At 42.8% G+C, this 26,696-nt stretch overlaps 2 protein-coding genes across 3 annotated transcripts in view; one reads left to right on the plus strand and one right to left on the minus strand.

The window, feature by feature from the left end:
* AIDA (axin interactor, dorsalization associated) overlaps positions 1 to 4,908 on the minus strand; it is a 29,857-nt gene extending 24,949 nt beyond the window's left edge. For both annotated transcript variants that reach the window (XM_059834239.1, XM_059834231.1), the window contains exons 1-2: positions 4,759 to 4,908; positions 1,029 to 1,098 (exon numbers count right to left, since the gene is read on the minus strand). In XM_059834239.1, the coding sequence (XP_059690222.1) occupies positions 1,029 to 1,098; positions 4,759 to 4,868 (180 nt within the window). In that variant the 5' untranslated portion in view covers positions 4,869 to 4,908. The remainder of the gene's footprint in view (positions 1 to 1,028; positions 1,099 to 4,758) is intronic.
* A 369-nt stretch (positions 4,909 to 5,277) lies between these two features.
* Positions 5,278 to 23,511, plus strand: BROX (BRO1 domain and CAAX motif containing). The gene is made up of 13 exons (XM_059834659.1): positions 5,278 to 5,290; positions 7,003 to 7,133; positions 7,920 to 8,026; positions 9,561 to 9,657; positions 10,978 to 11,073; positions 11,733 to 11,805; positions 12,846 to 12,951; positions 13,506 to 13,595; positions 14,396 to 14,481; positions 15,791 to 15,872; positions 16,920 to 17,070; positions 18,503 to 18,662; positions 19,159 to 23,511. The coding sequence occupies exons 2-13, from the start codon at positions 7,033 to 7,035 to the stop codon at positions 19,243 to 19,245; spliced, it is 1,236 nt and encodes a 411-aa protein (XP_059690642.1). The 5' UTR covers positions 5,278 to 5,290; positions 7,003 to 7,032; the 3' UTR covers positions 19,246 to 23,511.
* Positions 23,512 to 26,696: the final 3,185 nt, after the last annotated feature.

The following is a 26,696-nucleotide window of genomic DNA, read 5'->3' on the forward strand; positions in this document are numbered from 1 at the left end:
TTTAAGATGATCAGGAGCCTCCCTACCATCTTCTTTGCAGAAAGTAAACAGAGCATGGAAGACCAGCTCTTTGCTTTTTTTATTGGTCCATGTCGAGGAAACAGTTACAAACCACTGTCAGACTCTATGTAAAGATGTATTTCTTTGTAATGAGTTTCTTTAAACACATCAAGTTCACCTCCAATTTCTGTAGTCAAGACTTATTTTCAGGACCAACATTTCCAAACACAGATCCCATTACTCTAGCACACTATTACCATAGGTGGGATTCTGGGCTAGCAAATGTCAACCTTGAGGCAATGCCATTGCCCAGACAAGTGATCTTATGACTTGGAAATCTGGAAATACAGGGGTTCTCTAATTTAGTGTTCCTTAAAAACCATGCCTTTGTACAAGACACGAAAATTTAGCAAGGCCTCATATCAAAAGATTTTACTTTGCTGAAAACGCTTCAGCGTATGAGACCTCAGCTAGCAATTTCCTCTTAAATCCTGTCACAGACTTGCATTACTATGATGCTGAGACAAGAAACAGCCTTTTCAGCTGAGGGGGGGGAGGAAGGAGTATAGTAATTTCAGTATTTTGAAAGATTATAAATAAATAACATTCTAAGAGACTAGTAGGGAGTATTCTGCCAGGACGCTTCCCAGTCAGGTGTTACATGTTAAGCTAACATCCTCCTCACACACCCTGATGTCTGCAGTTCAAGACATTTTATATTCAGACTTCACAACATGAATTGTGCTAAATTTGTATAAGCAAGTTATCAAAAGGTCACCCAAAAAAAGAAACACCCAGGTTATAAAGGACTCTGGCCAGCATACATGACATTCAATATTACACAGCACAGCATCTGTCACATCCAATGACAGCAACTGTTTTAGCCATGCTGGGCTCTGTTTCTGTTTGTGTATATCGAGGGAGGAAAAAACGTCTCATAAGGCTCTGGTCTGCGAGATACAAAGAACCATAGTACACATCAACATCTATGAGTCAAGCTCCCTGACCGAGCAAACAGCAATACTCACCTTTTGATCTTCCGTGAATTCCGAATTGTTGTGCTGAGACTGCGCCTCCTTTTGTAGATGCCTTGCTAGTCTGGATGGGGAGGAAAGACAATTGTAGAGCAGGAACACAACACAGAAACGCACACCCGCCCCCAGCCTCCAGAAAACATGTCAGCCAAAAGGTCCACAGACTGCTGCTCCAAATAGTTTTTGGGTTTTGTTTTTTTTTAACAAAGATTTCTGTAACCATGGTAGGCCATACTTAAAAAAACCCAGAAGACGGACAAGTACACAACTGCATTAGGCAGGAAAGACTACATATATAACGTAACATGAAGAGAGAACAGGTAGGAAGGTCCTTATAGCCAACAGCCCCTTTTATAAGCACTGACTCTTTTCCTCTCCCCATCCCCTTGTTTTATAATAACAAACTATACTCCCTGTGAAGACCCACTGTGGTACAAGCCCACATGCATTTCACAGGGAGAGTTTGAGGCAAGTTGGATTGCCAGGAGGTGCGGGTGCGGGCACCCTAGGCGATGGTGGCATGCTCTCCCAGTGCTGGAAGCCAGGCGCAGGGCAGCTTGGCCCTGGCTGACGGGGTGTATCAGCTCACATTTGCGCCTGTCAGCATCAGATGTGGAGCAGAGACCCCACCCCTTGTCACCACGGAGACAGGAGTACCAAGGGGTTTGGAAAGAAGCAGTAAGCAAACTGCTCGAGAAAGCGAAAGGAAGCTAGAGAGGGAAGCTATGGGAAGAGTTACAGTTTCCGTCCGGGGAGGAAGGAGAACATTAAACAAGCAAAACCTCTGGGCAATTGTTGCCATTCCCTGTAAATAATTTTGTTTTTAAAAGTAGAGGGTGAGGGGAGACAGGGGGTTGAGGGGAAACCCAGGGACAGCAGCAGTACTTGGGGCTTCGCCATACACTTCCGTCTGGAACCTCAGAAGTTTGCATTGTTGAAGGGATTCAACTTCTCGCCACCACTGCAGTGGGAATTAGCCTGTTTTTTTGGGGGTTTAAAATACATACACCAAGATGCATAATGAAAACAGACTACTGTCAAAGCCTGTGCCAGAAACAAAAATCAGAACTCAATTATTTCTTTGCTTTTCCTAAAAATATTATTCCTAAAATACTTCCTATTAAAAAGACACAAGGATTGAAGCCACTGTAGTTTTTAACTAGTACCAGTGAAAACACAACCAAACAGGGCAAGGTAACTGCACAACTTGGTGGTGTTGGCCCCCTTTATAAAGGGGGCAAAGATGGTGGCTGAGAAAAGACAAAGCACAAACATGCTTGAACCCAAATATACACTCCTTCCCTACCGCCCTGCTGATATGACATAAGGGACATATAGAAAGGGCATTTAAGAGTAACAATTTAAGAAAACATATCACCATAGCAGCAATATGCTACCCACAACAAGCAGCATCACAGTATTAGTATTTCTGCAAGCATCAGTAACACAACCCTCTTTCCATTTGTCACTAATACAAAAAAACCACCCTAATCCAAATAAATGCATCTGGCATCGCACTTGAGGCTTGTTCAAAGTTGGATCAGACCAAGTTCCACAGATGGGGACATTCAACAGGGACGGCATTGCCGACAGCTTGGAGGGCTCTTGAGCAAGCAAGCATCTGAATGAACAAGGGCCAATCCTTGCACCAAGCTCCCTGCACTTCCAGGAGTAACATAAAGACCTGAGCAGATGTAGGTCCCTTGGACATGGGAGGTGAATAATTATGTTTTACGTCAGCAGCCATTCAATCTATGGAACAAATGAGCTTAGATTTGGGAAGATCTTTCTCAGCGACAGCAAACTCACCCTAACAAGCTTCTCCCCAGCCTCCCTGTGTTGGTCAGTACAGACCTTGCCAACGTTAGCAGCACCTGGCCAACTGCAGCAACACACTTGTTCATCCCATCCCAGGCTGCCACTTGAGAAAGCAACAGCATAAGGCCATGCTGTTATGTCTCTCCAGAGCTATAGGCAGGTATCTTGCCCTGTGCTTCTTATTTGCAGCTTCTACCCTATAGATTGAAATTGTTATTTACCTGCTGTATCTACAAGAAGTAGATATGCACACTGAAAAAGTTCTGCTCCTTCCCAGGAAATCTCCCTGTAATCTTTTGATCTTCTCTCCCCTTTCTTCTCCCTCCTGGCACCACAGAGTTCATCTACTGACAACTACTCCATTCAGCGGAAACCTCACTGATAAGGCTTGCAAGAGCAGCTCACAATACTACTACCCAAGAGGAGCTTTCTTACAAAGATCTTACACTGCTCCAAAGTCAGAATAAAGCAAGGACACACCTCAGTTCTCATCAGACACAAGTGATGCTAGAAGGAAGGAAGCAAAAGTTATACTTTGACTCTCAAACTGGACTGGCTGCAAACATTTAGTGACCTTACTTCTCAATGAAGCAAGCTCAGAAGGAGAAGCCTGAAGACTTCATTCTGAAGAAACGTCATTAAACGAAACTGACTGTTGAGACTGCCAAGACTGTTTGAAGCATTAGGATCCTACTAGGCTCCTCGTAGATGTCCACATAAGGGCAGTTATTAAAAATATCTTCTTTTACTTTCCAATGATTGTTTTTTTCTTCTGAGATACAGATCTGGAAGAGTACTTCTTTTCACCCCTGTGCCGAGGTTTGTAGTAACAGCTTGCCCTGCTCTAAAGACCATCAGCAAACTGCAAATAACTGAACTTGCATCATCCTGTCTGGTGAGTGAATGAAATGAGATTATGGCATCTCATGACTATGCTGTACCCAGCCAGCGGTCCAGTTACTCTGAATGGCAACTGAACTGGTAGCCAGTGTGATTACAGCCCATAACTTGAATAGTCCTGAAAAGTGCTAGAAGATAATCTCGGAGAACATCTCTTTGGCTGACTTTCTCTTGGGGAACAAGTACAAACCCTCTGGACTTCTTCCAGAAAATTCACCATAAGAAACTTAGCCTGCAATGTGATACATTACGAGGAAATAGCTTTCATCTTCATGGTGAACAGAGCAATAGAGGAGAGTATTTGACTAAAACTACCAGGTGTGCTTCTAAGGACACCATCAACAGCGCCAATACTTGTTTGATACCAAGGGATTCATGGGCAGTGCGGTCTCACCCAGTGCAAGCCAGTCTAACCGGGGTTGCTCCAGTCGCTGCCCTCCCACCTCCCGCTCTCCCACCCCGGTTTCATCAGGGGTGAAGCACACAGTGCAATGGACCAGTTTCCCCCCGAAGGGTTGTTTGGGGTTTGCTTTGGGTAAAGCTGATGCTTCAGCAGCCCCTTTGCCTCAGCCGGGCCCCCCCTGCCCCACAAGCACGGTGCCCCGGGGGACAGGGTGACGGGCTGGGGTTACCCCGGGGCCCCCCCCAGCCAACCGCCCCGACGGCCCCACGCCCGGGGGGCCCTACACCTCCACGCCAGCCGGCTCCCGGCCCAGCACCCGCCACCCACCGGCGCTCTCGGCGGGGCGGCTGCCGGTGGGTTCGGGCGACCCCCCCGCCCCGCCTCGCCTCGCCTGAGGGGACGCCCCGACCCACGGCCCCGCGCGTTATGTAACGGCAGGGGACCCGTCGGCGGGGCCTGAGGGGTGAGGGGGGCCGCGGCCTAGGCCCGGCGGGCCCCCCCCCCCGCCCCGCCCCACCCGGGGGCCGCTCCCCTCCCCGGGCCCCTCGGGCCGTGCCGGGGACCGGTGGGGCAGCGGCGGGAGCCGCCCGCCTCCGCACTCACATCTGGTACTCGTCGATCGCCTCCACCAGCTGCCCCCAGGAGTCGAAGTCGGTGCCCTTCCTGAAGCTGGCGCCCCAGCGCTGCAGGAGGCTCCGGGCCGCCTCCGACATAGCCCCAGCACTAGGGCACCATGCTCACCCCGGGCCGGGGCACCGCGCCGGGCAGCCGCTCCCGCCAGCCCCGCGCCCGCCGCCGCTGCCGGCCCGGCCCAGCCCAGCCCAGCCCAGCCCAGCCGCCGCGACAACCAAACGCGGCGACCGCCTCCCGCCAGCGCCGCCCAGCGAGGTAGGCTGCGCCGGCCGCGCCCGCCCGCGCCATCGCTACCGAGGCGGCGGCACCCACCCTGCGGCTGGGGGGGTGTGTGTGGGGGGGAAAGCTGCGACTTCCGCCTCGGTATGTGTCATGGCGGCGGTCACGTGACTCCTGAGGGAGCCCGCCCTCCCAGCTGGGTCTCGGCGGCGGCTCCCGGGCAGGGACCGTTCCGCTCCTCCCCTCCGCTCCCGGCCGTGCCGCCGCAGCAGGCTCCCCCCAGGTAGGCAGCGGCGCCCCTGTGCAGCGTCGCAGGCGGGTCACCCGTCCCGGGGGGACGGTGCCGTTGCTGGGCCGCGGGCGGCCGTCCCCTTCCGCTCTCGCCCCTGTTTGCGGCGTTGAGGGGTCCCTACCGGGGGAGGGCTGCGGGCCCTGGCCGTGCCTCCGTTGGCTGTCTCGGGGGCAGACCCTAGCCGCGGGGCTGGTGGCGGGACTGGCGCCAGCGGCCTGGGGGCACCCGGCGGGGCGGGGCGGATAACCGGCGGGATCGATGCGGTCGGCCCGCCGTACCGCGCGGGACGATATCATCGGCTCTCCGCTGGCGCTGCCTGCCGCAGCGGGTGCGTGACGCACCGCCGGGAGCTGGGCGGAAGTGGCGGCGGGCCGTTACCGGGAGGCTCCCGGCGCCTGTGAGGGCCGCCCGTGCCCGACTCGCTGGTGTCGGCGCGGCTCGGGGAGCCGGGCGGAGAAAGGGGCCGCAGGCCGGGGCGGCCCTCGGTCGCCGTGTGCCGCTGACCCCCCGGCTTTGGCGCGGGCCTGAGGCGGTCGGCCCCGGCCCCGGCCCCGGCCTCGGGTGCGAGCGAGCCGTCTGCCAGCGCCTCTCCTCTGTGCAGCCCGCTGCGCAGGTGGGCGGCGGTGTCGTGATAGGGGCTGAGGCGATGGGGGGGCGACGGTCGGGAAGAGCTGGGGGGGGGCAGGGGGTCGCTGCTTGGCAGAGCTCTTGTCTTCTTTTCAGGAAAGCTGCGAAGTGTTTTATGATAACGAACTTACAGATGCAAAAAGGGTCATCAGGTGCTGAGGTTGGAAGAGGCCTGATAGGCCTGCTCGGAGCGGGGCCGGCAGTGAGCCCAGACCGGGTGGCTCAGGGCTCTTGAAAGCCTTTGGGGATGGAGAGCGCACCAGCTGTTTGGGCAGCTTGTTCCTCGGTTTGACTGTCCTTACGCTGAAGAAGTTTCTCCTCTTACCCAGTGCAGACCTCCCCTCTTTCAACTTGTGCCCATTATGTTTCATCTGCCCACCGTGCACCGCTGTTGAAAGCTTGTAAAAACATCTCCTTGGAATGCTTATGCTATATGTGTTCTCTGAAATTGAGGTAGAAGAAAAATGATGGTCTCTTTTAGCTGTACTCTACCAAATTTCCAGGTCTGTTGCACGAATGTAAATATATCCATGTTGTCAGCACAGGTTGCTGTGTAATCGCAGTTTCACCTCTATCAGTGGTGCCTCAATAAAAGCTATTAATAGATTGACCTGATACAATGGTCTTGATGATCTTACAGGTCTTTTCCAACCTTAGTGATTCTGTGATAATATAACAACCTCAATGAATTGAGATATACCTGTAAATGATATGGGAAATATTCAGCCTTATGCAGGAGGTAACAATTGCAGTTTTTCAAATAAGAAAGTATACAGTAATATAGAACAAAGAAGGTTATGGCTTTTTGCCCAACTTAAAATAGTTGCCTCAGAAAACATGTATTTCAACAGAATGAAATTCTCAAACTCAGCACATGGACGATGAAGACAAGGCCTATGAAAACTTAATGTTTCAAATGGGAAAAAATAATTTCTTCTCTGTAATTATATATACAACTTTGCAAATTAATTTCTTCCCTAATTGTTTACATTTGGAAAATAGTTTTGTGAGCATCACATATATAGTACCACAGCTGTACCTGTTCCTGCAGCTATTAATTTCTTTCCACACCTTAGATTTGGAGTAAACAACACTACAGAAAGAAGATGACCCACTGGTTTCATCGCAACCCTTTGAAGGCTACAGCTCCCGTTTCATTCAATTTTTATGGGGTAGCTACCACTCCAGCTGCAACAAAGGTTTGCAAGTAAGTGTACTTGTGATCAAATTTGCTCTGTCTCTCACAGTTTGGAGGACATCCATTACAAAAGTAATGGTTACTCTTCAGTTTTTGTTCTGAAGATGACTAGAAATGTGTAGGCTGGGAGACAATAAGACACTGATAACACTGAACATTTAGTTACAAAGAATGGATTATCCAGTTTTCAAGTCTCTGAGTGTATAGCAAGGCCTTTTATAATAATGCAGAGGCAAAAGACTAAACATTTCATTGTCTTTCTGATGACTGTGCATTCTTCTGCAAAAGATTACTTCAAGTAATTTCCATAAGTGAAGAAGGCATGAATGTTCTATTGTAGATAGGAATATAATGAAAAGAGTTCTTGGCTTATTTTGCAGATCTATTCTTATCTCTTCATATGCTCATCCCATTCTAATGCTGAAGAATGTTACTGCTTGCTACTTCTCTTCCTTCCCCCTGTACCCAACCTCTCGGTAGATAAAGGCATAGTTATTTTAGTTTGTGTTAGAACGATAGATTGATAATGAGTACTGATTATCCATTGCTGTCTGTCAAAAATGGGTTGTGCTTTAAACTAAAGAGTCAATTGTATGTATGCAGAAGAGAAAGAAAGATTTTTCTGTATTTATTGGCATCTTCCTCATAAAGTACCTTTCCTTGCCTTCAGATAGCTTAGCTTTGCTTTCTTAGCCAAAAGAGTCGTGGTGTACTTGGGCGGGTACTTTGTTAATAGTACATTTTTGGGCAGAATTTCTTAGGTTTATTTTTTCTTTTTTTTCCCCTTCCATACAGTGATTTAAGGTTATCTCGAACACGACTGTTGGAGATGTTTACAGACGTGAGTTGTAATCCAGAAATGATGAAGAATGCAACTGACTTGTACTTTTCCCTCTTGCAAGGTAGGAACATTATTAGCAATACTACTAACACATCAAGAGGTATCTAATTTGAGTGTAAATGACACTTCTCAGAATGTGTATTGTGGTAATCTTCTGTAAAGAAGCTTTGCACTTCTTAGGAAGGAGAGTATCTTCATGGGTTCTATGCTTGATACCAGTCATGGGTACTCACCAGGCCCTTTCTACAAGTTTCAGTGTTCTTTGTGACCCTGCCAGTACTAAGTGTTGGCAGTCCTGTTCTCTTGCTTTTAACCTCATTCTGCTTCCTGCTGGAGGAGAAAATGTTTATTTGTCTCTTAGATTGTGGTGAATTGCTCCTAAAGTATAAATTGAGTCTATTAATTAGTTGATAGTCGCTCTTCGGTGTAAACTTCTTGACTGTCTAATGCTAGATAATAGACTTGTTGCAAGTTTACACTTCTGCTGCTGCTTGTCTTAGGTGTATATATAGGTGCTCATTAGCATAGTATCTGCATTTTCAGTAGGTGGTCACCTGTGATGATGCATTCCCTTGAAAGCTTCCTCCTGCCAATATTTTGGTAACTCTCTTTTAGCAGTCAGGTGCTCAGATGAGTTTCTTAGGACTGAGTTTTCAGGAATCAGCTGATTCATGGAAACGGTGATCTTTCAGTCTGTGAGAAGTGACTCAAGTTGGTTTAGTTCCCTCAGTCCCTGGGAGCATGTAAGCTAATGCGACATTCTAGATAAAGGTAAGATAACAGTCCATGTTGCTGCAAACAAGATTTGGAGAGTTTCTTCAGGAAAGCATCATGCTTGGTCACTAAAATCTTTTGCATGTGAAAGGAACGAGTATTTTCTGTCTTTATAAACGTGTGACAGCATCTTAGAGCTATAGCCCCAATAGCTGCTGTTGCAAGTCTTGAGTCCTTGAAGTCTGTGAGACCTGATCAGACCAAGGCCCATCTTACTCCTCCCTGAAAAATTCCTTGGGCCTGCATATGCTAGCATTTGAACATCCCATAGCATGAGCTTTGTCTCACTGACTGTTGCTTTCTGGGCTGCTGAACATAAAGAAACAATTTCCGGTAGCCCTGGAGACAAAAGAGATGATGACTAGGTGAGTCCATGCTTTACAAGCCCTTTTCCCTCTCCCTGTTGACCAGGCAGCTTTTCCTGGAATTTCCCAACTGCCAAGATGGTGGCAGGGACAGTCAGTCACTCACCTTGAACAGCCTCAGGCATCCTGTACCTGCGTCAGTCCAACTCCCAACTAGTCACTATATGGTACATGCAGACATCTGCAAGGTTTTCGTTGAGCAATCAAGACTCAAGGGTTGAGTTGGTAACCTCCTGGACAAGGAGTTTCTTGTAGTAGCCAGTTTGGTTTCTTGCACGTCTTGTTCTCAAGATATTGATGAATAAAAACCTCAGGAAGGAACACAGGGTTTTGAGTGGTACAGCAAGAAAGATTCCTTTATCTATACCCATATTCTTACTGATCCCCATTCCTTCATTACTTCTTTTCTGTTTCTTACTTTGAGATTGCCTATCAGTACACTTTCTTATTCTGTAGGTTTTATCCTTTTACTGGATGACTCCTCCCAAGAATGCAAGTTGCGATACATTCAGAATTTCAAGTGGACAGACACATTACAAGGACAAGTTCCAAGGTATGTATGCTTTTATGATTACAGGGTATGCAGCTGTTTTCTTCTGGCCTGTTACGTATATACATGTGTGTCAGCACAGGTGTGAAGGAGAACTTAAAAGTGTAGCAAAATATCAGACACAAAGTAGTTTCCAAAACCTTGTTGCTTTGCATTTTTGGTAATTTCTGTACTGTATTAGGTGTTCTGAAGCGTGTGTTGCCTTTATGTAAAGGCACGATAATGCATGATCGTGGTAGAAGGATCCATTGTGTCGTAGTTGATCTACAAACTATTTCTTACGATTGGCCAGGGCAGTACAAAGAAAAATATTGAGAGTATTGGTGAATTGAATATGATAATGTAGATTACTACAGTTTAAAACTTCCATTTGGCCCTATTGCCTGACCAGTATCTTCTGACTTACTTGAAGTACAAATGTTGCTGAAGATCTGATTTTGTTCTTGTCCTCTGAAGCTCCTAGTACATGTACTCCCGGTAGAAACAAACAAAGCTGCTGTTTTAAGTAGGAATATAGATCTGTAACCTTCTGGATTACTCAGTTGTCTCTTGCTGTTGTAGGTAATTGTGTTGTATAACCACGCTTACGAATTTGTCAAGCTCTATGTAGAAGTGCCTGACTTCCTCAAAGATTTTATTCCCCTTGGAAGACAATCTGTTGATTAGGACTCTCTTCTAATTTTCTCATGGTCATACATGCTTGTTCTTGTGCCAACATTATTCTTCCCACTCCCACACCTTTCTTTTTAAAGGTTACTACTTCCTAAGCTATACAGAGCTTGTGATTGCAAGTTCATTCTTTTCAAAGACCATGTTCTTAGCTTCTGAAATTTCCTGCTATTTGCACGTGCCATTTGACTGCAGTTACATAAATACTTGCAATAACATTCATTTGAGGGAGATGTAATAGACTTATTAACTTAACTTAGACATTCCAGAGCAAGGCTTTCCACAAAATGTGCAATTTTTAAAAAAATAAAAAAATAAAAAAAAAAGGAAAAATGTCAGCCACACTCAAAGCTAGACTACTCTCAAGTTACTGTTTTAAAATAAAAGTTCCCAAATGGGAAGGGTAGGCATCTGAATGTGGGAAAATATAATTATGAGCTCTTAAAGGGGATAAGTAAAAATTGAAGTCTCTTTTAGGCAGTTCAGCAAGTAGGAGGTTCTGAATTGGAAATTGTTGACTTCTTAAATGAAGAATATTTTATGGAGAGAAATGTCAACTTATGCTATATATGTGAACTATCAGCAGAGAGAGATTGTCAAAGCAAAATGGAAAGCATTAAATTGTTTGGGGGGGTTTTGTCTGTCTGTCTTTAGTGCCCAGCAGGATGCAGTGTTTGAACTGGTTTCCATGGGATTCAATGTAGCTCTGTGGTACACAAAATATGCATCAAGACTCGCTGGAAAAGAAGAGTAAGTGTTTTTCTTTTCTTAGTAATTTCATTGCAGCAATATTCCACCCAAAAAATGTAGCAGGTTCTGAGTTTTGTCTGCTGTAGTGCACATCCAGCTGAGACAGTAGGAGTTCAAGGAGGCGGTTGGCCTTCATTCATGTGCTGGAACGTCCAAGTGCACTTCAATCCCTTCTTGCATCTGTGAACGAAGTGTACTAGTACCATGTGACTGGTACAGAGAAAGTGTCAGTTGTGAGTAAACCCTTCATCAGTCCTGCTCTAAATGTTCAGGTACAAAATTGAGATTCTCAAAATCACAACTCGTCTGACTTTTAGCTCTACAGATTTCTAAAGCTTTGGCTTTTAACACTGAGGCTACCTTTTACTTGAAAGTCATTACAAGGTCTTACGTTTCCTTTTTCAAGTGAGATATATTTATTTAATGATTAGACACTGTAGGAAACTTCTTTACCATGAGGGTAGCACAGCAGTGGGACAGGTTACTTAGAGAGTTAGTGGACTCTCCATTCTTGAGGGATTCAAGATTCATCTAGACAAAGCCGTAACTGACTTGATCTACTGTTGGCGTTAGTCCTGCTCCAAAGCAGGAGGTGGGACTAAATGACACCTAGAGGTCCTTTCTAACTAAAATTTCTTTGATTCATTCTGTATTCTTAGTATAACAGAAGATGAAGCAAAAGATGTTCACAGAAGCCTGAAGATAGCAGCTGGGATTTTTAAACACTTGAAGGTAGAAAAACTGTCTTTGCTGTCCATTCTTTAAATTGTCTCCAAGTACTTGACTTTTTGTCTTAGAAAAGTCTTTGCTTTTCTGATGAGGTTACAGAATAAACAAATACCTCAGACTGTCTGAACAAAAGAAGGCCAACTGCATCCTGGCTTGTATCAGAAATGGTGTGGCCAGCAGGAGCAGGGAGGTGATCGTGCCCCTGTACTCGGCTCTGGTGAGGCCGCACCTCGAATACTGTGTTCAGTTTTGGGCCCCTCACTACAAGAAGGACACTGAGGTGCTGGAGCGTGTCCAGAGAAGGGTGACGAAGCTGGTGAGGGGTCTGGAGCACAACTCTGATGAGGAGCGGCTGAAGGAGCTGGGGTTGTTCAGTCTGGAGAAGAGGAGGCTGAGGGGAGACCTCATCGCTCTCTACAACTACCTGAAAGGGGGTTGTGGTGAGGTGGGTGTTGGTCTCTTCTCCCAAGTGACTAGCAACAGGACAAGAGGAAATGGCCTCAAGTTGCGCCAGGGGAGGTTCAGGCTGGATATTAGGAAAAAGTTCTTTACTGAGAGAGTAGTGAAACATTGGAATAGGCTGCCCAGGGAGGTGGTAGAGTCACCCTCCCTGGAGGTATTCAAGGAGCGTGTGGATGTGGCATTGTGGGATGTGGCTTGATAGGCATTGGGTGGGTTGGTTTTTGGTGTGTTGTGGTTTGTTTTTTGTGGGTTTTTTTTTTGTTTGTTTGTTTGTTTGGTTTTTTTTAAGGTTGGACTTGATGATCTTACAGGTCTTTTCCAACCTTAGTGATTCTGTGATTCTGTAATACAGGAAAAAGAAGGGTATTAATATGTTGTGCTACCACTCTATCCCTGCTACTCTTTCCCAGTGGCAGTGGAAGAGTAATCAGTCTGTCTGCCCAGTAGCATGTGCAACAGTGCAGCAGGCCATCTTGGGACCTTCACTCAGTGTCCCATCCATTTAGGAATACAGGACTTGCTTTGCATTGGCAGCAGTGGTATTAAGCCTAAACTAACTTTGAGACTTGCTTTGTACTTAGGAAAGTCATATTCCAAAGTTGATTACACCTGTAGAAAAGGGAAGAGATTTAGAAGCTCGACTTATAGACTCTTACATCATACAGTGCCAAGCTGAAGCTCAAGAAGGTATCTTCAAATATACATGTTTGTTGGGGATGGGAAATGACAGTCTTTGTGGGTTACTTTGATGTCTTGTGAAGTCTGCTTGGCAGCAATGCCATTTTTTTCCTTCTCCTGAAGTACTGTGGCTTAGTGGGGCATGTTGCTTTTAAAGAAACTTAAGTTACAATTATAGGAGGAAAATGCCAAAAATCAGTCTGATATTACAAATGTAACCACTCTGGAAGAACTTGTGTGTGACATTCCTCCCCTCTTCTTTTTTCCTTTCATGCAGTCTCTTCATCACCATGCTTGCCTAACATAAATTCCCAGTTCCTTTACTTTAAAATATTTGCAGCTTCTGTTTACTAGCTAGCCTTCAGACTAACCTTCTTTCAGCTTTTCTATTTATTTGGAGTCATTCTATGCAAGGAACAATCTGAATTTATTCTGCAGTTGGCTTGGCCACACAATACTTGTTTTCTGCTCATGCAGGGGTTTTGAAGTGCTAAATGCCTCTGCTGATTTGATGTGACATTTTCAATTAAACTTTAATACTGTGGTGTGGAATTTTTTTTCAGTGACAATTGCTCGGGCTATTGAGCTGAAACACAATCCAGGACTAATAGCGGCTCTTGCTTATGAAACAGCTAACTTCTACCAAAAAGCTGGTAAATATCTTGTTTTGTATCCTTAGTGACCTGGTGTATGCATTCTTGCCAGCAGGCATACTTCACCCGCCTGTCAATTGCAATATCAACACTGTTTCTCAGTGGACATGCTTTGTATATTTAGCTTCTATTTAGCGCATTTAAGGCTTCAGTTATCACTGTAACAGATACATCTTGATAAGACCTTTTTGTGGGAATATTTTTCTGTAGCTAATGGTAGGAAATGTTAGTGAGGGGAGACAGAAGACAGAGTAATGTCTTGAGAATATGTAATAGTAGCATTGGCTTGATGTAAGTGGAGTGTGTTTCAACTGTCTTTGGGCAGCAGATTATGATGCAGACTGTAAAGTGTGTAGCGGGTTAATTATGTGCATCCTTCCAGATGAGTAAGTTGATCTGTGGGCTTGCTGAGGCAAGTGGGAAAAGTGCAAAAATACGGGAGTCAGTATAGGAGATGGAATATCATAACATACATAGCCTTTTATAGGTCACCACTTGAAATTAAACTAGCAACAAGCTTTGAAATGCCGCCTAAAAATACTTCAGAAAATTAGCCTTCCAAACTTAGTGCACTTAGTTTCAGGGATTCTAGGGACAACTGCATGATAGCTCAATAAACTGCATATTTTTGTTTTTTCTCATAGTTTCTCTGCCTTTGCAGGAGTAATTTATGTCACTTGTTTCTGGCTACTTTATAGATAAGATCTTTTGCTAAGTTTAAGAATTCTCGTCTTTCAGTGTGTGTGGAATTTTTCTTTTTGGAAATGTCTTAAAGAATAACTTTACATATGTGTTCATAGATCAAACATTATCCAGTTTGGATCCAACCTATGCAGGTAAATGGAGGAAGTACCTAAACTTGAAGACCTGTTTCTATATGGCCTATGTAAGTACTTCGGCTAACATCAGTCACAGTTTTTAATGTTGTCTAAGGGCTGGAGAGGGAATTGGGGCTAAGTATTGCCTTGACTTTCTTTCCATGCTGTGAAGAAAGACTGTGCAGTGTCAGTGGCATTTGAAGTGTTTTTGTTGAGGCAAGTGAAATTACTGCAGTGTGGAATTTATTGTGGTCATGTGTCATTAAGTGAAGCAATTCAGGTTGAGCATAATACTTGTCTTCCATTATCTGCATCACAGTCTCATTCTAGGCATAATTCAGAGCTGATCATCTTTTTGAAGTCCCTGAATGAAACTGCATCAAGTAATGTTAGGTACCATTCCACGTGCTGTCCCTTTTTGTGTCATTGATCTCTTAGCAAGTGCAGTGGCACTCTTGGGATCACCAGCTTCTGAATTTGCTGTTTATTTCTTGTAGCCTGCCACAGCCTGTAATCTGGCTCTTTTTGTACTGTAAAAAAGGCCCAAACTAATTAGTTAAAACAATTGTCTTTCTCTTACTTTAAACCTGTAGCTAAAAGTTGTTTGCCATTTTAGCAAGTTTGGGAGGTGAGGGAGGGTCAGAGCTGGGGTACTTTTCTTTTTTTTTAATTTGTGCAATATGGGCAATGGTAGATGTGGGTAACAGTTGCTATACTGTGAGAACAAACATTAAAGGAAGGTATGCAAGGAAGGCATTAGTTCACAGGATTGTTCCTTTACCTATAGTATTTAAACTCAGCAACTCCTGATAATAGAAAAGAGGCCATTCAGTTCTCACTGGAATACAGTACTGTCTTCAAACACAAGTGTGAAGGAATGGGACTTTTTGGGGTGGAAAAGTTATTCGGACTCTGGCAAAATATCTCAAGCAGCAGAACGCCTCGTCTCCTCTGGATTCAGTGATGTTTGTTGCAGATTTGGTTTTTGAGTGTTCAGGTAGTTTTAGTTTTAGAGTCTTTGCTTTGTAAACTTGACTGGGGTTCGTCCTCATTCTGTGACGGGGCTTAATGCTGCACATTGAGACAGTGAGAGACAGAGGTTTGAACTAGACTATATACTACTGCTTTTGGTAAAACAGCCTTCATGAAGCTCAAAGTTACTCTTGGCTAGACTTGACACAGCTTGCTTCATACGTGGTGTTTGTGTTGAACTGCATTGTTCAGTGAACACTGCTTTGACTTGCATTCCCAAATTGTCAGCTGTCTGCAGGGAATGGCAGCTTCAAAGAGATGTAACTCTGATGTAAGAAAGAGCAGAAGTGATTTGGTGCAGGAAGTGCCCAGTGACGTTGGTAATGTTTTGTCCTCTCCCATTAGGCATACTGTTACCATGGTCAGACTTTACTGGCGAGTGATAAATGTGGGGAAGCAATCAGATCTCTGCAGGAATCAGAAAAATGTAAGTGTGATTGAGACTGGATTACAGGGTCTGATAATGACATGCCTGTTTTATTTTGCTGTATCGTGCTTATTTGGTCTCCCATAAACTTAAGATTTTATCTGCCACCTGATGAAAATCCACCATGCTTTTGAATAGAGACGGTATATTCTTTTTTTGTCTTACCAAAGACTGTCTTTCATAACAGTGCTGCAGAAAATTTCATCTTCACTTCTCAGCCTGTTAAAGACTGGCTTGGAACTGCCTGCAAAAATCAATTGTCTGGTCATCACATTTTCTGGTCTGGATGTTAAGTTGCTGAAGCCTTTTCTGCTTTGGAGGTTGCTCTGTCTTACATTACATAGTAAAGCTAGACCATGTTTGTTTGTTTGTTTTTAAACAGGTTTGAGTAACTTACTTCCTTTCTATTCATTTGAAAGGTAGATTAAGGGAAGTTTGCAGTAGTTCAGGGTCTTTTGGCCATCCTTCTCTCTTCAAAGCTATTGCTACCCCAATGGCCTGCACTGCATAACTTTACCACAATGTATTAAAAATGTACAAATCATCAAACTGGAAACTTTCAATATTAACTTTAAAAATAAATTATGAGAATTTATTAAGAACAAACTAAGTTGGATTACTTGCAGTAAAACAAATTCTGTGGTTTTTATTGTGCCTGCTGTTTAGAGAAGAGTGCTTCTTTTCCCACTCCATGTTAAGTGGTGTTTATTTTGGGCATCAACTGTGCATGGACACCTTCATACCCTCCTTTTTCCCTACCATGTGGCACAGTTCTTAGGCTTATTGTTGCATTTTCCCCCATATGTAAGAATGCTTTCCTGCATCTTCCTACCCAAAAAGCTATCTTGTTTTTTCTGTTCTTGGTCACTTTTTGGATGTTGTAAATCTTGGCTGAAGGTGCTGCCTTTGAGCTAGTTTATCTTTGTTTCTAAGAAGCAAGAAGCCTGAATGGATTCTGGTATCTCCTAAAACTGAAGCACTGTAAATCAGAACTGTGATTTAATAGAGTCATGTAATTTATTTTTATTATGTTTCTTTCTTGCAAAGTTTTTGCCAAGGCTGAAGCACTGTGCAAAGAATATGGAGAAACCAAAGGGCCTGGGACTACTGCCAAACCTTCTGGACATCTCTTCTTTAGGAAATTAGGAAGTTTGATTAAGAACACACTAGAAAAATGCCAGAGAGAGAATGGATTCATGTAAGTAATTCGTGGTTGGTACAGTACTCTATATGGTTATTACCTCATTTGCCTTTATTTCAAGATGGGATGGTAAATTTTACTCTTCAGTTCTTATATTCCTTTAGGGCATGGCATGTAACTTCAAGATAAATTTGCAAATCTGTAATTTTCTCTTAGCAGATTTGCTATGGGTCTGTGCTATCACCGTCTCCGTGTTCTGTGCCAGTTCAGCAGCGTAAGTTGGACTGATGTGCTGGAGAGGTTAAGCAGTTTTCTTCCTTCATTTCTCAGCCACTTTGTTTCTTTTCTTTCTGCACAAGAGAAAGTCCTGCAGAGGTTGCTGTGTTGCTCTAATGTCCTCTTTGCAGCTGCTGGGATCTAGTAGATAAAAGAGGACAGAGGGGAAATGGAGAAGACTGTAGCTGATTCTGCTTTGCTAGCAGGGAAGTCAAAACGCAGTCATGCCTTCAGCGAAGAATATGCTTAGGGTGCTAGGAGCTTTACCAGTCTAAGTATAATTAATATTGTGAATAGGTCTTTCTGTTAATTAATGTCCCTTCCACAAAGAGTTTGGAAACAGTTTAAAATAGCAAGATTAGTTTGGCTTTAGAATTCTTTTGCTCATTTCTTTCTCCCCTCCCCTCCTCTTATGATTTAGTGTTCCATAATAGGTTTGTTTTTTCACTTCTTATGATATTTAAAGAGCTGCGTAATAGGGGAATTGACTAAACGAAAAGGTTCGTCAAGTACATCAAGCTGAACTGCAAATAGGAAAAGAAATTCTCTACTCTGCTTTGGTTCCAATAACTGTTGTCATAGCTTACAACAACAGCATGCAGGAGATTTCAACAAATCCATGTCCCTCTAGAAAAAAACTTTGAAAGAGAAACCAGATAACCAGTGACTATTCTGGGAGATGTGCCTGCCACAGAGCTCTGCTGCAGCACAGGAAGTAAGGTAGCGTGTGTCAGTATTTGTCAGTTTTCAGCTCTTTTTGGGTTGCCAAGTGCAGATTTATACCCTCGTTCAGGCTTTGTGTTGTAGCAAGTCTTTGTGGGTATTGCAGTGCTATATGTACTGTGGCACATTAAGAGTGATTTAGGAAAAGAACTGTCCTCTTCATCTTTCTGTGGAAGTATTTTAAATCCTCGTTTGGATTTTGAAGGTCCTTTTGGACAAAAGGTGCTCTTCTCATTGAAGCGCTGGAAATAATGGTTATCAAGTAGGAAAAAACCCACCTAGCTATTAGGGGATGAATACCAAGCAGGAATTGCTTTTGTTCTTGTGAGTCTTGCTGACAGGATGCATGTGGGACAGTGCCTTAATGAAATGAGAGAGAGCAGCAATGATTGCTGCTGTGAAAACCGAGATTGTTTTTCTTTAGAATTACAAACAAGACTTACAGACATAGCGCGTTGTATTTTAAATGTATTGCTGTATTCTATTACAGCTATTTCCAGAAGGTGCCAGCAGAGGCTCCCCAGCTGGAACTGAAAGCAAACTATGGCTTAGTAGAGCCTATTCCTTTTGAATTTCCTGCCTTGAACGCACACTGGACTCCTGAAACGCTGGCAGCATTTGATCTCACCAAGAGGCCAAAGGATGACACTGTAAGATAATCTTTTGTACTGTTTTTTCCTCTTAGCTTTATTCCGTGTATAATACAGAGTTACTGTTTTGCTCTTCTGTAGTGCTCCCCAGCTCAGTGCTGGATGTAGACACAAGGCTACCACCTGAGTTCCCATTGCCACTGTGCAAGAAGGCAAGTCAGTTAACCTCTCTGCCACACTGTCAGCATCTGGAAATTAGGAGTCATTTTCTCCTGAGTCCTGAATAGGAGGAAATTCTTTAATGTGTATAAGATGCTGAAATGTTACAGGAGTGAATGCTATAGAAAGATTCTTTTTCAGAAAAGAATTCATTTAAGGATGCTGAAATAGAGAATATTTGGCTTTCCCCCCTTGCCTGAGGCTCGATCAAAGCCTTCAGTCTTGAAAAGAGAGGGGACTGTTAGATTAGAATATGTAAAGTTAGCCATGCCTAAATACTGTGCAGACATAGTGGTTTGTACTTGTGGTATTTGATTTTTTTTCTTCTTGTTTGCAGGCTAAACCAAAACCAGATGAAGAAGTAAAACCTCTGAAGGAACCAGATATAAAGCCTCAAAAAGACAGTGGATGCCAGATTTCTTAAGTGCCCCAAGTGCTTTGAATTCACTTTAAAACTGTATTAATTGGGGCTTTAGTTCTGATCTCCTTTTTTCTGATTCTTCTTTTTTAATTTAGAAGACTAATTTAATTTCCTTTTGTTAATATGTATCTATCTTGCTCGAGAATGTGGTGGATTTCTAGGAGTTTATTTATATCTGACTTATTTTTGGTTTTAGTGGGATATCATAGAATGAGTGGGCTTGAATGTTCCTATTGTGCCTCTAGAGAGATTCTTATTGTGGGTTTAGTTTCTACCCACAAATAGCAAAGGAAGTATCATGATTGTAACACTTGAGGATTTTTCCATTAAATTATATGCTATATAACGTCAAATTCTGCAAACAAAAGTTTGCATGAATGGTTATATTTATTCAGGTATTGTCATTCAGGCTTAACACCTTGTCATGTTCCGATTCACTTAATTGTAGTGAGTGAAGAAAATCGGGATTTGGTTTGTAACACTCCTATGGTATTTTACAGGACTTTCATAGAACTTGGAAAACCTTAAGTTCTGCATAGCTGGAGCACAGTTTATATTCTTCTGAAATAATTAGCCACTGATTTTTCCTTTATAGATTAGGGTTCTTGTATCAGGATTTGTAGTAAGGTACTTTAGCTTGTCTGTCCTTAAATTAAAATCTTTCATATCAAAGTGTATGTGGAAGTGATGCAGCAAGTAATATGAAAGTGCTTAAAAGTAATGCATCACGGTGTCATTCACTCCAAGTTCTTGAATCTTGAAAGATTTGGTAAGTTTGAAAGCTGCAGGCAGTTAAAATCTTCTGGCACTAGAAAAGCTCCATTTGAATTCATGAAGTTGTCATGCATAAGGTAATAGAATTGTAACTAAGATGCTGTGTTTCCATCTGGGAAGTGTCTATAAGAAGCTGTTAGGAGAACAGATAGGAAAGATGAGCTGGAGAGCTGATGGCACAAATGGGAAACCAAGCTCTAGATTTCCTTTATGCCATCTGTAAACAGTGCTATTTCTCAGTTTTTGCAGTACTGCACTGAAATCAGCTCCTTATGGAGAGAACTTGGCAAAAACCAAGCCCAGTCAAGACTGAGAAAGAAAGTATTTTGTAGAACTAGCTTCTTCCATTTTTGCCTACTGTGGAAAATGTGGTAACATTCTTTAGTGCTGAGCACTCCAAAACACCGGTGTCAACAAAAACATAGCTCTCTGATTTGCTGCAAATGCAAAAGAATATGATGCCTGTGTTGAAGTGATGGCCTTGCAATCTCTGGGTACCAGTTGCTGCACTTCACTTTACCTGAGAAAGAAACGGAACAGCCTGAAAATGTTCCCGTTTCAACAAAACATGATGGCGTATGCGCTTATCTTGATGTATACTGTAAACACATTCCTCGCTTTGTACCGTTTGGATCGGTTCATCTTCCAATGTGGTGTAATTCAGTGCTTCTGTTTGAAATCTTTCATGGGACTTAGAGTAACTTAGCTTAGAAGGCAGGTTTGTAGCTCCTTGAAGGTCTGTGGAATAAAAGCTGTTGAGGAGATTAATAGGAAACTCGAGACACTTCCTGAGATACTGGACCAAACTACAGAATTCATTGCTGTAAAAGACAAAGAGGATCTTAATGTTGGCTGTCGTGGGTGAATCAGATGCAGAACTTATTGCGTGCAGTGATGGATTTTTCTTTCAGCCAGTTCTCCACACAAAAATAAGTGTAAAATCAGCTGAATTGCTTTGGAAGAAGTTTCTGTTCTGCAAGGGTGTAGGTAGGTAGAGGATAATAAGTATCAAGAAGAATTTGTATCTAAACCAGGTCCGTTTCTTCTGATGCTGCGCAGGGTCCTGGGGTATGTTTTATGAAGAGTTACTCAGATCTGTTCATAACTCGATCAGCTGACTATTTAGACTTCTTGCATTAAAAGACCAACTTAGGTTTTGCCAGAATGGAGTGTGGAGCTACTTTGCCTATGCAGATTTTAATTCTCCTAAAAACTTATTACAGCTGTAGTCATCTACATTTGCTTAGCCTACCCCCTTTAAGGATCAAGATGCAGTTAACTCAGTTTCATAATCATGATTTTTTAGTTACTCATTGTTTTTCAGATGCCTGTGTGTGTTAATACGTACATGTCTCAACCTAATTAATTTTCTTTCTGTGCAGACTAGATTCCATTTCCCTCCTCCCCTCGTTTTTCCCTTCCATCTGCTGCAGATTGTGGCACAGACTTAACCCTTGTTTGCTAATGCATGTGTAGGTGCCGGGACTCATTTCCAATGAGGCTTTTGCCCATGGGTGTATTTCAGTATATGAATATCTTAAAATAAAATGAACAGATCATGACTAAATCATTCCCAAACAACTTCTTAGGAAAGATTATTTTATGGACTTGCAATTCTTAATTCTTTGGATACTTTCTTCAAACCAAGCGGTTTGTTTGAATCAAGTTCACTGTAAATAGTTTGGGGCATAACCAAGTGGATTGTGTCAGATTATGGCATTACTTAAGCCTAGCTGTGTAACCTCTTATGCCATAGCTGTTTCAGTAAATATGATGTAGTAGTTTAAAAATAGACTAATGGAACAAACTAATTCACTTAACATGTGTTGCTTTTCAAGACAAACTTTGTTTACTCGTAGTTAAAATCCTATGGCAAACATTGGATAGCTTTGCCCCAAAGTAAGAAACTGGAGACTGTTTAGTTTGCAAAGTATAGAGAGCTGTGAGTCAACGAGCAGTTTTCTCTTTGGTTTTGTTGGGTAGTAGCAAGAATTATTGTAAATAATATGTAGATTAACTGTCCAATAAGCATAAGAATATGGGTGAATTGACTGGGAGTTTCAGTTAATCTGGAAACCTAGCAGCCATGTTCCTTCTATTATGATTTCCTTTAGTAATTTTTTAGAATGAAGTATTTTGAATGGTGACTTTTTAATACTCTAATGCTGCAAGAGCCTGTTTTTGTGGCCTCTCTCTGGTTTTAGAGGCTCTCATGGCTAAACCTGCAAATCTTGTTTGTGTAAATAGTCTGTAAAAATTTGTGCCCAGTCTAAACTAGGACAAAACTGCAGCTAAATAAAATACAGAGTGCTGGGCCCTCTATTTTGTGCTTTTAAAAATGCAGTGATTGTCTTTAATCTACTCTAAAACAAACCATTAAGCTCTTTGTAAGATTTCTATTTAAATACCTTCCTCCATGTACTTAAATACACTTCTTCCATGTTTCGTGTTCCTGGGTTTACAGTAGTTAATCCCCATCCAGCATGCGACACTCCTAGAACAGAGGGACTCCATTTGGCCCTTGGATGCTGATGTCTGCCTCCCACTGGATTCGGTAGAGGAGTTTTGGCTGTCAGCAAGTGACATTTGGTCACTAAATGTTCAGCATGAATATGTGGTGCGTCTGTAATGATGGTATTGGTTCATAGTATAAGCAAGAAACCAGATCCCTTTTTCTGTGTAGAATATAGCCAACTTTGCACTTTAGAAATTTCTGATCTTGCCATTTTGTTACAATACAATATGGTTGTAAATACTCCTTCTGGTCATTTTAATTTTGTTGCACTGATTTCGGTACTGTGCTATTGGTAAGATTTTTATGGGAAACATTACTAAAATGTATTTTTAATTGTCTGTGTATAAAATGAACTCATGAAGCATATCTCTACCTTTAGTATTGGGGGGACATGAGAGGAGGCAGTAATTCATCTGCTTTCCATGTCAATTCAGAGAAATGAAAAGTTTCTGTCTGTTGGCTGTTTCATCCCATCCCTGCACTCTGTATCTAAACTGAAGTTTCAGCATTAACATAAATCCTAGGTTGGTTTTTTCCCCCCCCCCAACTGGCCCAGTTGAATGAGAAATAAAGCACAGCAAGTATAACTGGCATGGAAAAGCCCCTGTAGTGGGCACCTGTCTCCAGATTCTGAGTGCAGCATAATGGCCTTTCCACAACAACCATTGGATTCGCTCGGATCTTTCCCCGCTGGTGACGCGTTCAAATTCAACAAATATCGCATGGTAACTGAGGAGGCCCTTGATCAGCTTTTTACGTAGGAAGCCCTACCTCCTTTGGTGTTGGTGCCTTCTTGGATTACAACCTTCTTGAAGCCATCCTGTACTCTGAATAATCAAACTTCACTGGAGTCAACTCTGATGAGATTGACCGAGCAGCCTTATTTTTTGAAGACAGTCACCACGCCATCTTAAGCTTCATAGTTTGAAAATTTGTATATAACCACAAGTTTCAGAGTATCATTTAAAATAAACGATGTTAATGTATCAGGTTTTGTTTCATCATTTAAAATTGTAAGTATAGTAGCAAGAAAAAGAGTCTATCTTGAATGTTACTTTCTCCAATTTAAAGCAAATGTAATAATTATAGACAATACCTTATCGTTGCAGTGTGCTCAGAGGATGACTTAAGTGAGCAAGATAGTTACATGAATTGGGTGCATATGGAAGTAGTGGCTGCGATGAAGCGCTTCAAGTCATGGGGCAGGAAGAGAGCAGGTGGAATTTCCAAATTTATGTTAAAAAAAAAAAAAAGTAAGTAGGTATGATTTTGTATGCCTATACAAAATCCTAGTGTTTGCAAAAGCCTGTGAGACTGCAGGATATTCCATATACTACATAAAGGGGTTATTTGGCAAACGCAGGTTGCTGGCCGCTTCTCGACATTGCCAGCAGGTGGCAAGTAGATTTGTAGGAAATGTGGCTTTTCATTTTCAGATGCATGGTTGGCTCTTTCAATTTTTAGTGTAAATACACACTAATGCCTTTTAGCCTCTCAGGCTTTAGTACAGTTTCTAGAAGAAAAAAATAGTCTCTGTTGAACTCTCATGTCTGTTTCCTTTTGAAATAAATCTTTTTTCCCTCAACAAGGTACTTTGAAAAAACCTACAGAAAAGGTGTTTTCATTCATGCATGTTGTGACTTCAGTAAAAGTATCTATAACTGATGCTACAATATTTTTCCTCCTTCCTAGTGATTTAAAGGATTTCAATTTCTATTTAGTCCTTAGAGAATAAGAATTGTTTGGCTGTCTAAAACTATCTTCTGCTTAATTTTGATAATATCAAATAATGCTATAGGAATGTGAAGATTACACTGTTTTGACTCTAGGATTGGGAATTTAACAGTGTCCTGGATATCAACTTTAAGACAAACCTTCCTCCCCAATTTAGAAACTAAGATTTTTCTACTCTACAGGGCTCTTTTTGTCTGACAGCAGATTCATCCATTCAACCAGGGAGCCAACCAAACAGGTCATTACATTTGGGAGTGTTCGTAATTTTAGTGTGTAGCTGCTGCTCTGGATTTTTGTTTTCCTTTCCTCCATAAAGAAAGTAATCTTTTCAGCAGCAGTCTCTGCTGAACCGGATTAGCTGTGAATCGGATTTCCAAGTCACAGAAAATTACTGGTTTGTGTTGGGAATTCCTGAAGACCCACAGTTTCCCTCATGTTGGTTTGAAAAGAGCTGATGAGTTACTTGGAATACTTTTTCTTCAGATTTCAGAAAGCTGAGCAGCTCCTTGCATGTGAAAGACCTATCTTACTGTGTGCTTTTCCTAGTGCCTTGCAGGCTGCTTTTCATGAGTACTTCAAAGTGACAGGGAAAAAATCCCTAGATTTCTGTGCTTTATTGCTTTCCTTATTTTCTTGCACACTTGAGTGAGAAGTGAAATAACCATCAGTGATGCTTACAGCTAACGTTATTGGGATAAAGTGGCTAAGTGGACAGTTCAAACCATAAAACTGCCTTTTCAGATTATATATAGATGTCTACACGTTTCTTGTTTCTGTTTACATTTGGAAATTTTCTGTTGAAGCCAAAACAAATAGAGAGTTGGCTTTATGAAAATGAAAACTGAGATTCTGGTGGGCATCTGAGTGGCAAGTCCTATGCTCATTTGTTTTCAATAGCTTTGGAAAATGCAAGGCTGAACGTTGTTGTCTTGGGCTGGATGTTGTAGGAAAAGTCCGCGGGATTTTTCTCTAACCTGTGATTTCAGATCAGATCAAAGCTGATGGGAAGCCTAAATAAATCATTCATCTCATGCTTTTGTGACTAGTGAATTCATGTCATCTAGGCTGATGATTTTGGTCACATTTCTAACTCGATCACAAATCTTACACCACAGTGCTTTTTCCAGAGATTGATGCAAGTTGGCATTCTTGCATTTTTTCTTGTGTGCGTGGTGTGGGAACACCTCTGACAGCACAGGCTTGCTTTCTTAAATTACTTGCCTTTTTAAAACATAGCAAATCTTACAGTTTTCCCTTATTTGTCACGGGCAGCTGGTGTATAATTTTAAAGCAAAAAAGAGATTCTCTCTTGTGCAGCTCCACTTTCCACTACATCAGACATGCCTAGCAGTTTGCGTTTTAGTGAAGTCAGATTAAGCACAGTTCATAGAGGTCACTGTTTTCTGTCAGTGAAGAAATAGCTTGAAGAAGCAGAAGGATATCGCACGTGATAATAAGCAGGCAATGTAGAGGCCCAGTTGTGAAGCACATGGTAGCTCTAAGGTTCACGTGAAGGCAAGCGGTGGGATGGCTTTTCGTTACTGCTGCAACACGCAGGGTCTTAAGGCAACTGAATTCCAGTTAGGGCAGAGCTACTGGTGTACTGGCAGAGGCCAAAGCAATTCAGTGGGATTGAGTGGCAGAGTTCCACTGCTGCTGCTGGGGTGACCTAAGGAGTGTTGGGAGCTTGCGCAATGTGCCTGTGCTTTTGAGAGCTACGGAAACAGTGTCTTTGTAGTGGAGTCAGCCTGGAAAGATCAGCTCCGCTTGTTGTCTTCTGCGATTGGGAACATCTGTTCACTGTTGGTTGCCTTATATCGAGAGCATGAACCATTTGGGTAAGAAGCTATCATTCTGGTCTGTGTTTCTGCAGCCATTTGTCACCATCTGACTGCAGTCTGGTCTGTCTGGGAGATCTCGTGCAGCGAATTTCTTGCACAGAAGTTCATTTTGGGTAGGTAGTGAGTTACTTATTACACCTTTTTGGTGTCGATAGGTAAGTGGGCGCAGGACATCAGTTCCCAGAATAGTTGTTGCTGACTCCTGTTTTCCTGGAAAGTTGGTTCATGATCACAGTTTCTTCATCCTGCATCTGTTAGGGTTTCTTCTGTCCGGCCAACTACTCCCCATCGCAGAGGTTTCTGCTGAGCTTATCATGGATGTCTCAGGACTCCAGCTAAGGAGGTATCCTTCTTTTCCAGTATGTTTACCGGGACACCTTTGTGGTGGCTCCCATCAATCTTTAAGTTTCTTTCATAAAATAGGGTTTCAGTTCCCCTGATCACCTTGAGTCCTTGTGTGCATATTCAGATTCCTGTTTCCTGATCCTTGAAAGCCAGGCTTGTGTCTAATATTCTAGTTAAAGCCTCACTAGCACAGTGTGTTAAGTCTTCCCTATCTGAACCAGACATGCATCTCCTGGTATCTCCAA

This window comes from Gavia stellata, chromosome 2 (assembly GCF_030936135.1).
Source record: "Gavia stellata isolate bGavSte3 chromosome 2, bGavSte3.hap2, whole genome shotgun sequence".
NCBI lineage: Eukaryota > Metazoa > Chordata > Aves > Gaviiformes > Gaviidae > Gavia > Gavia stellata.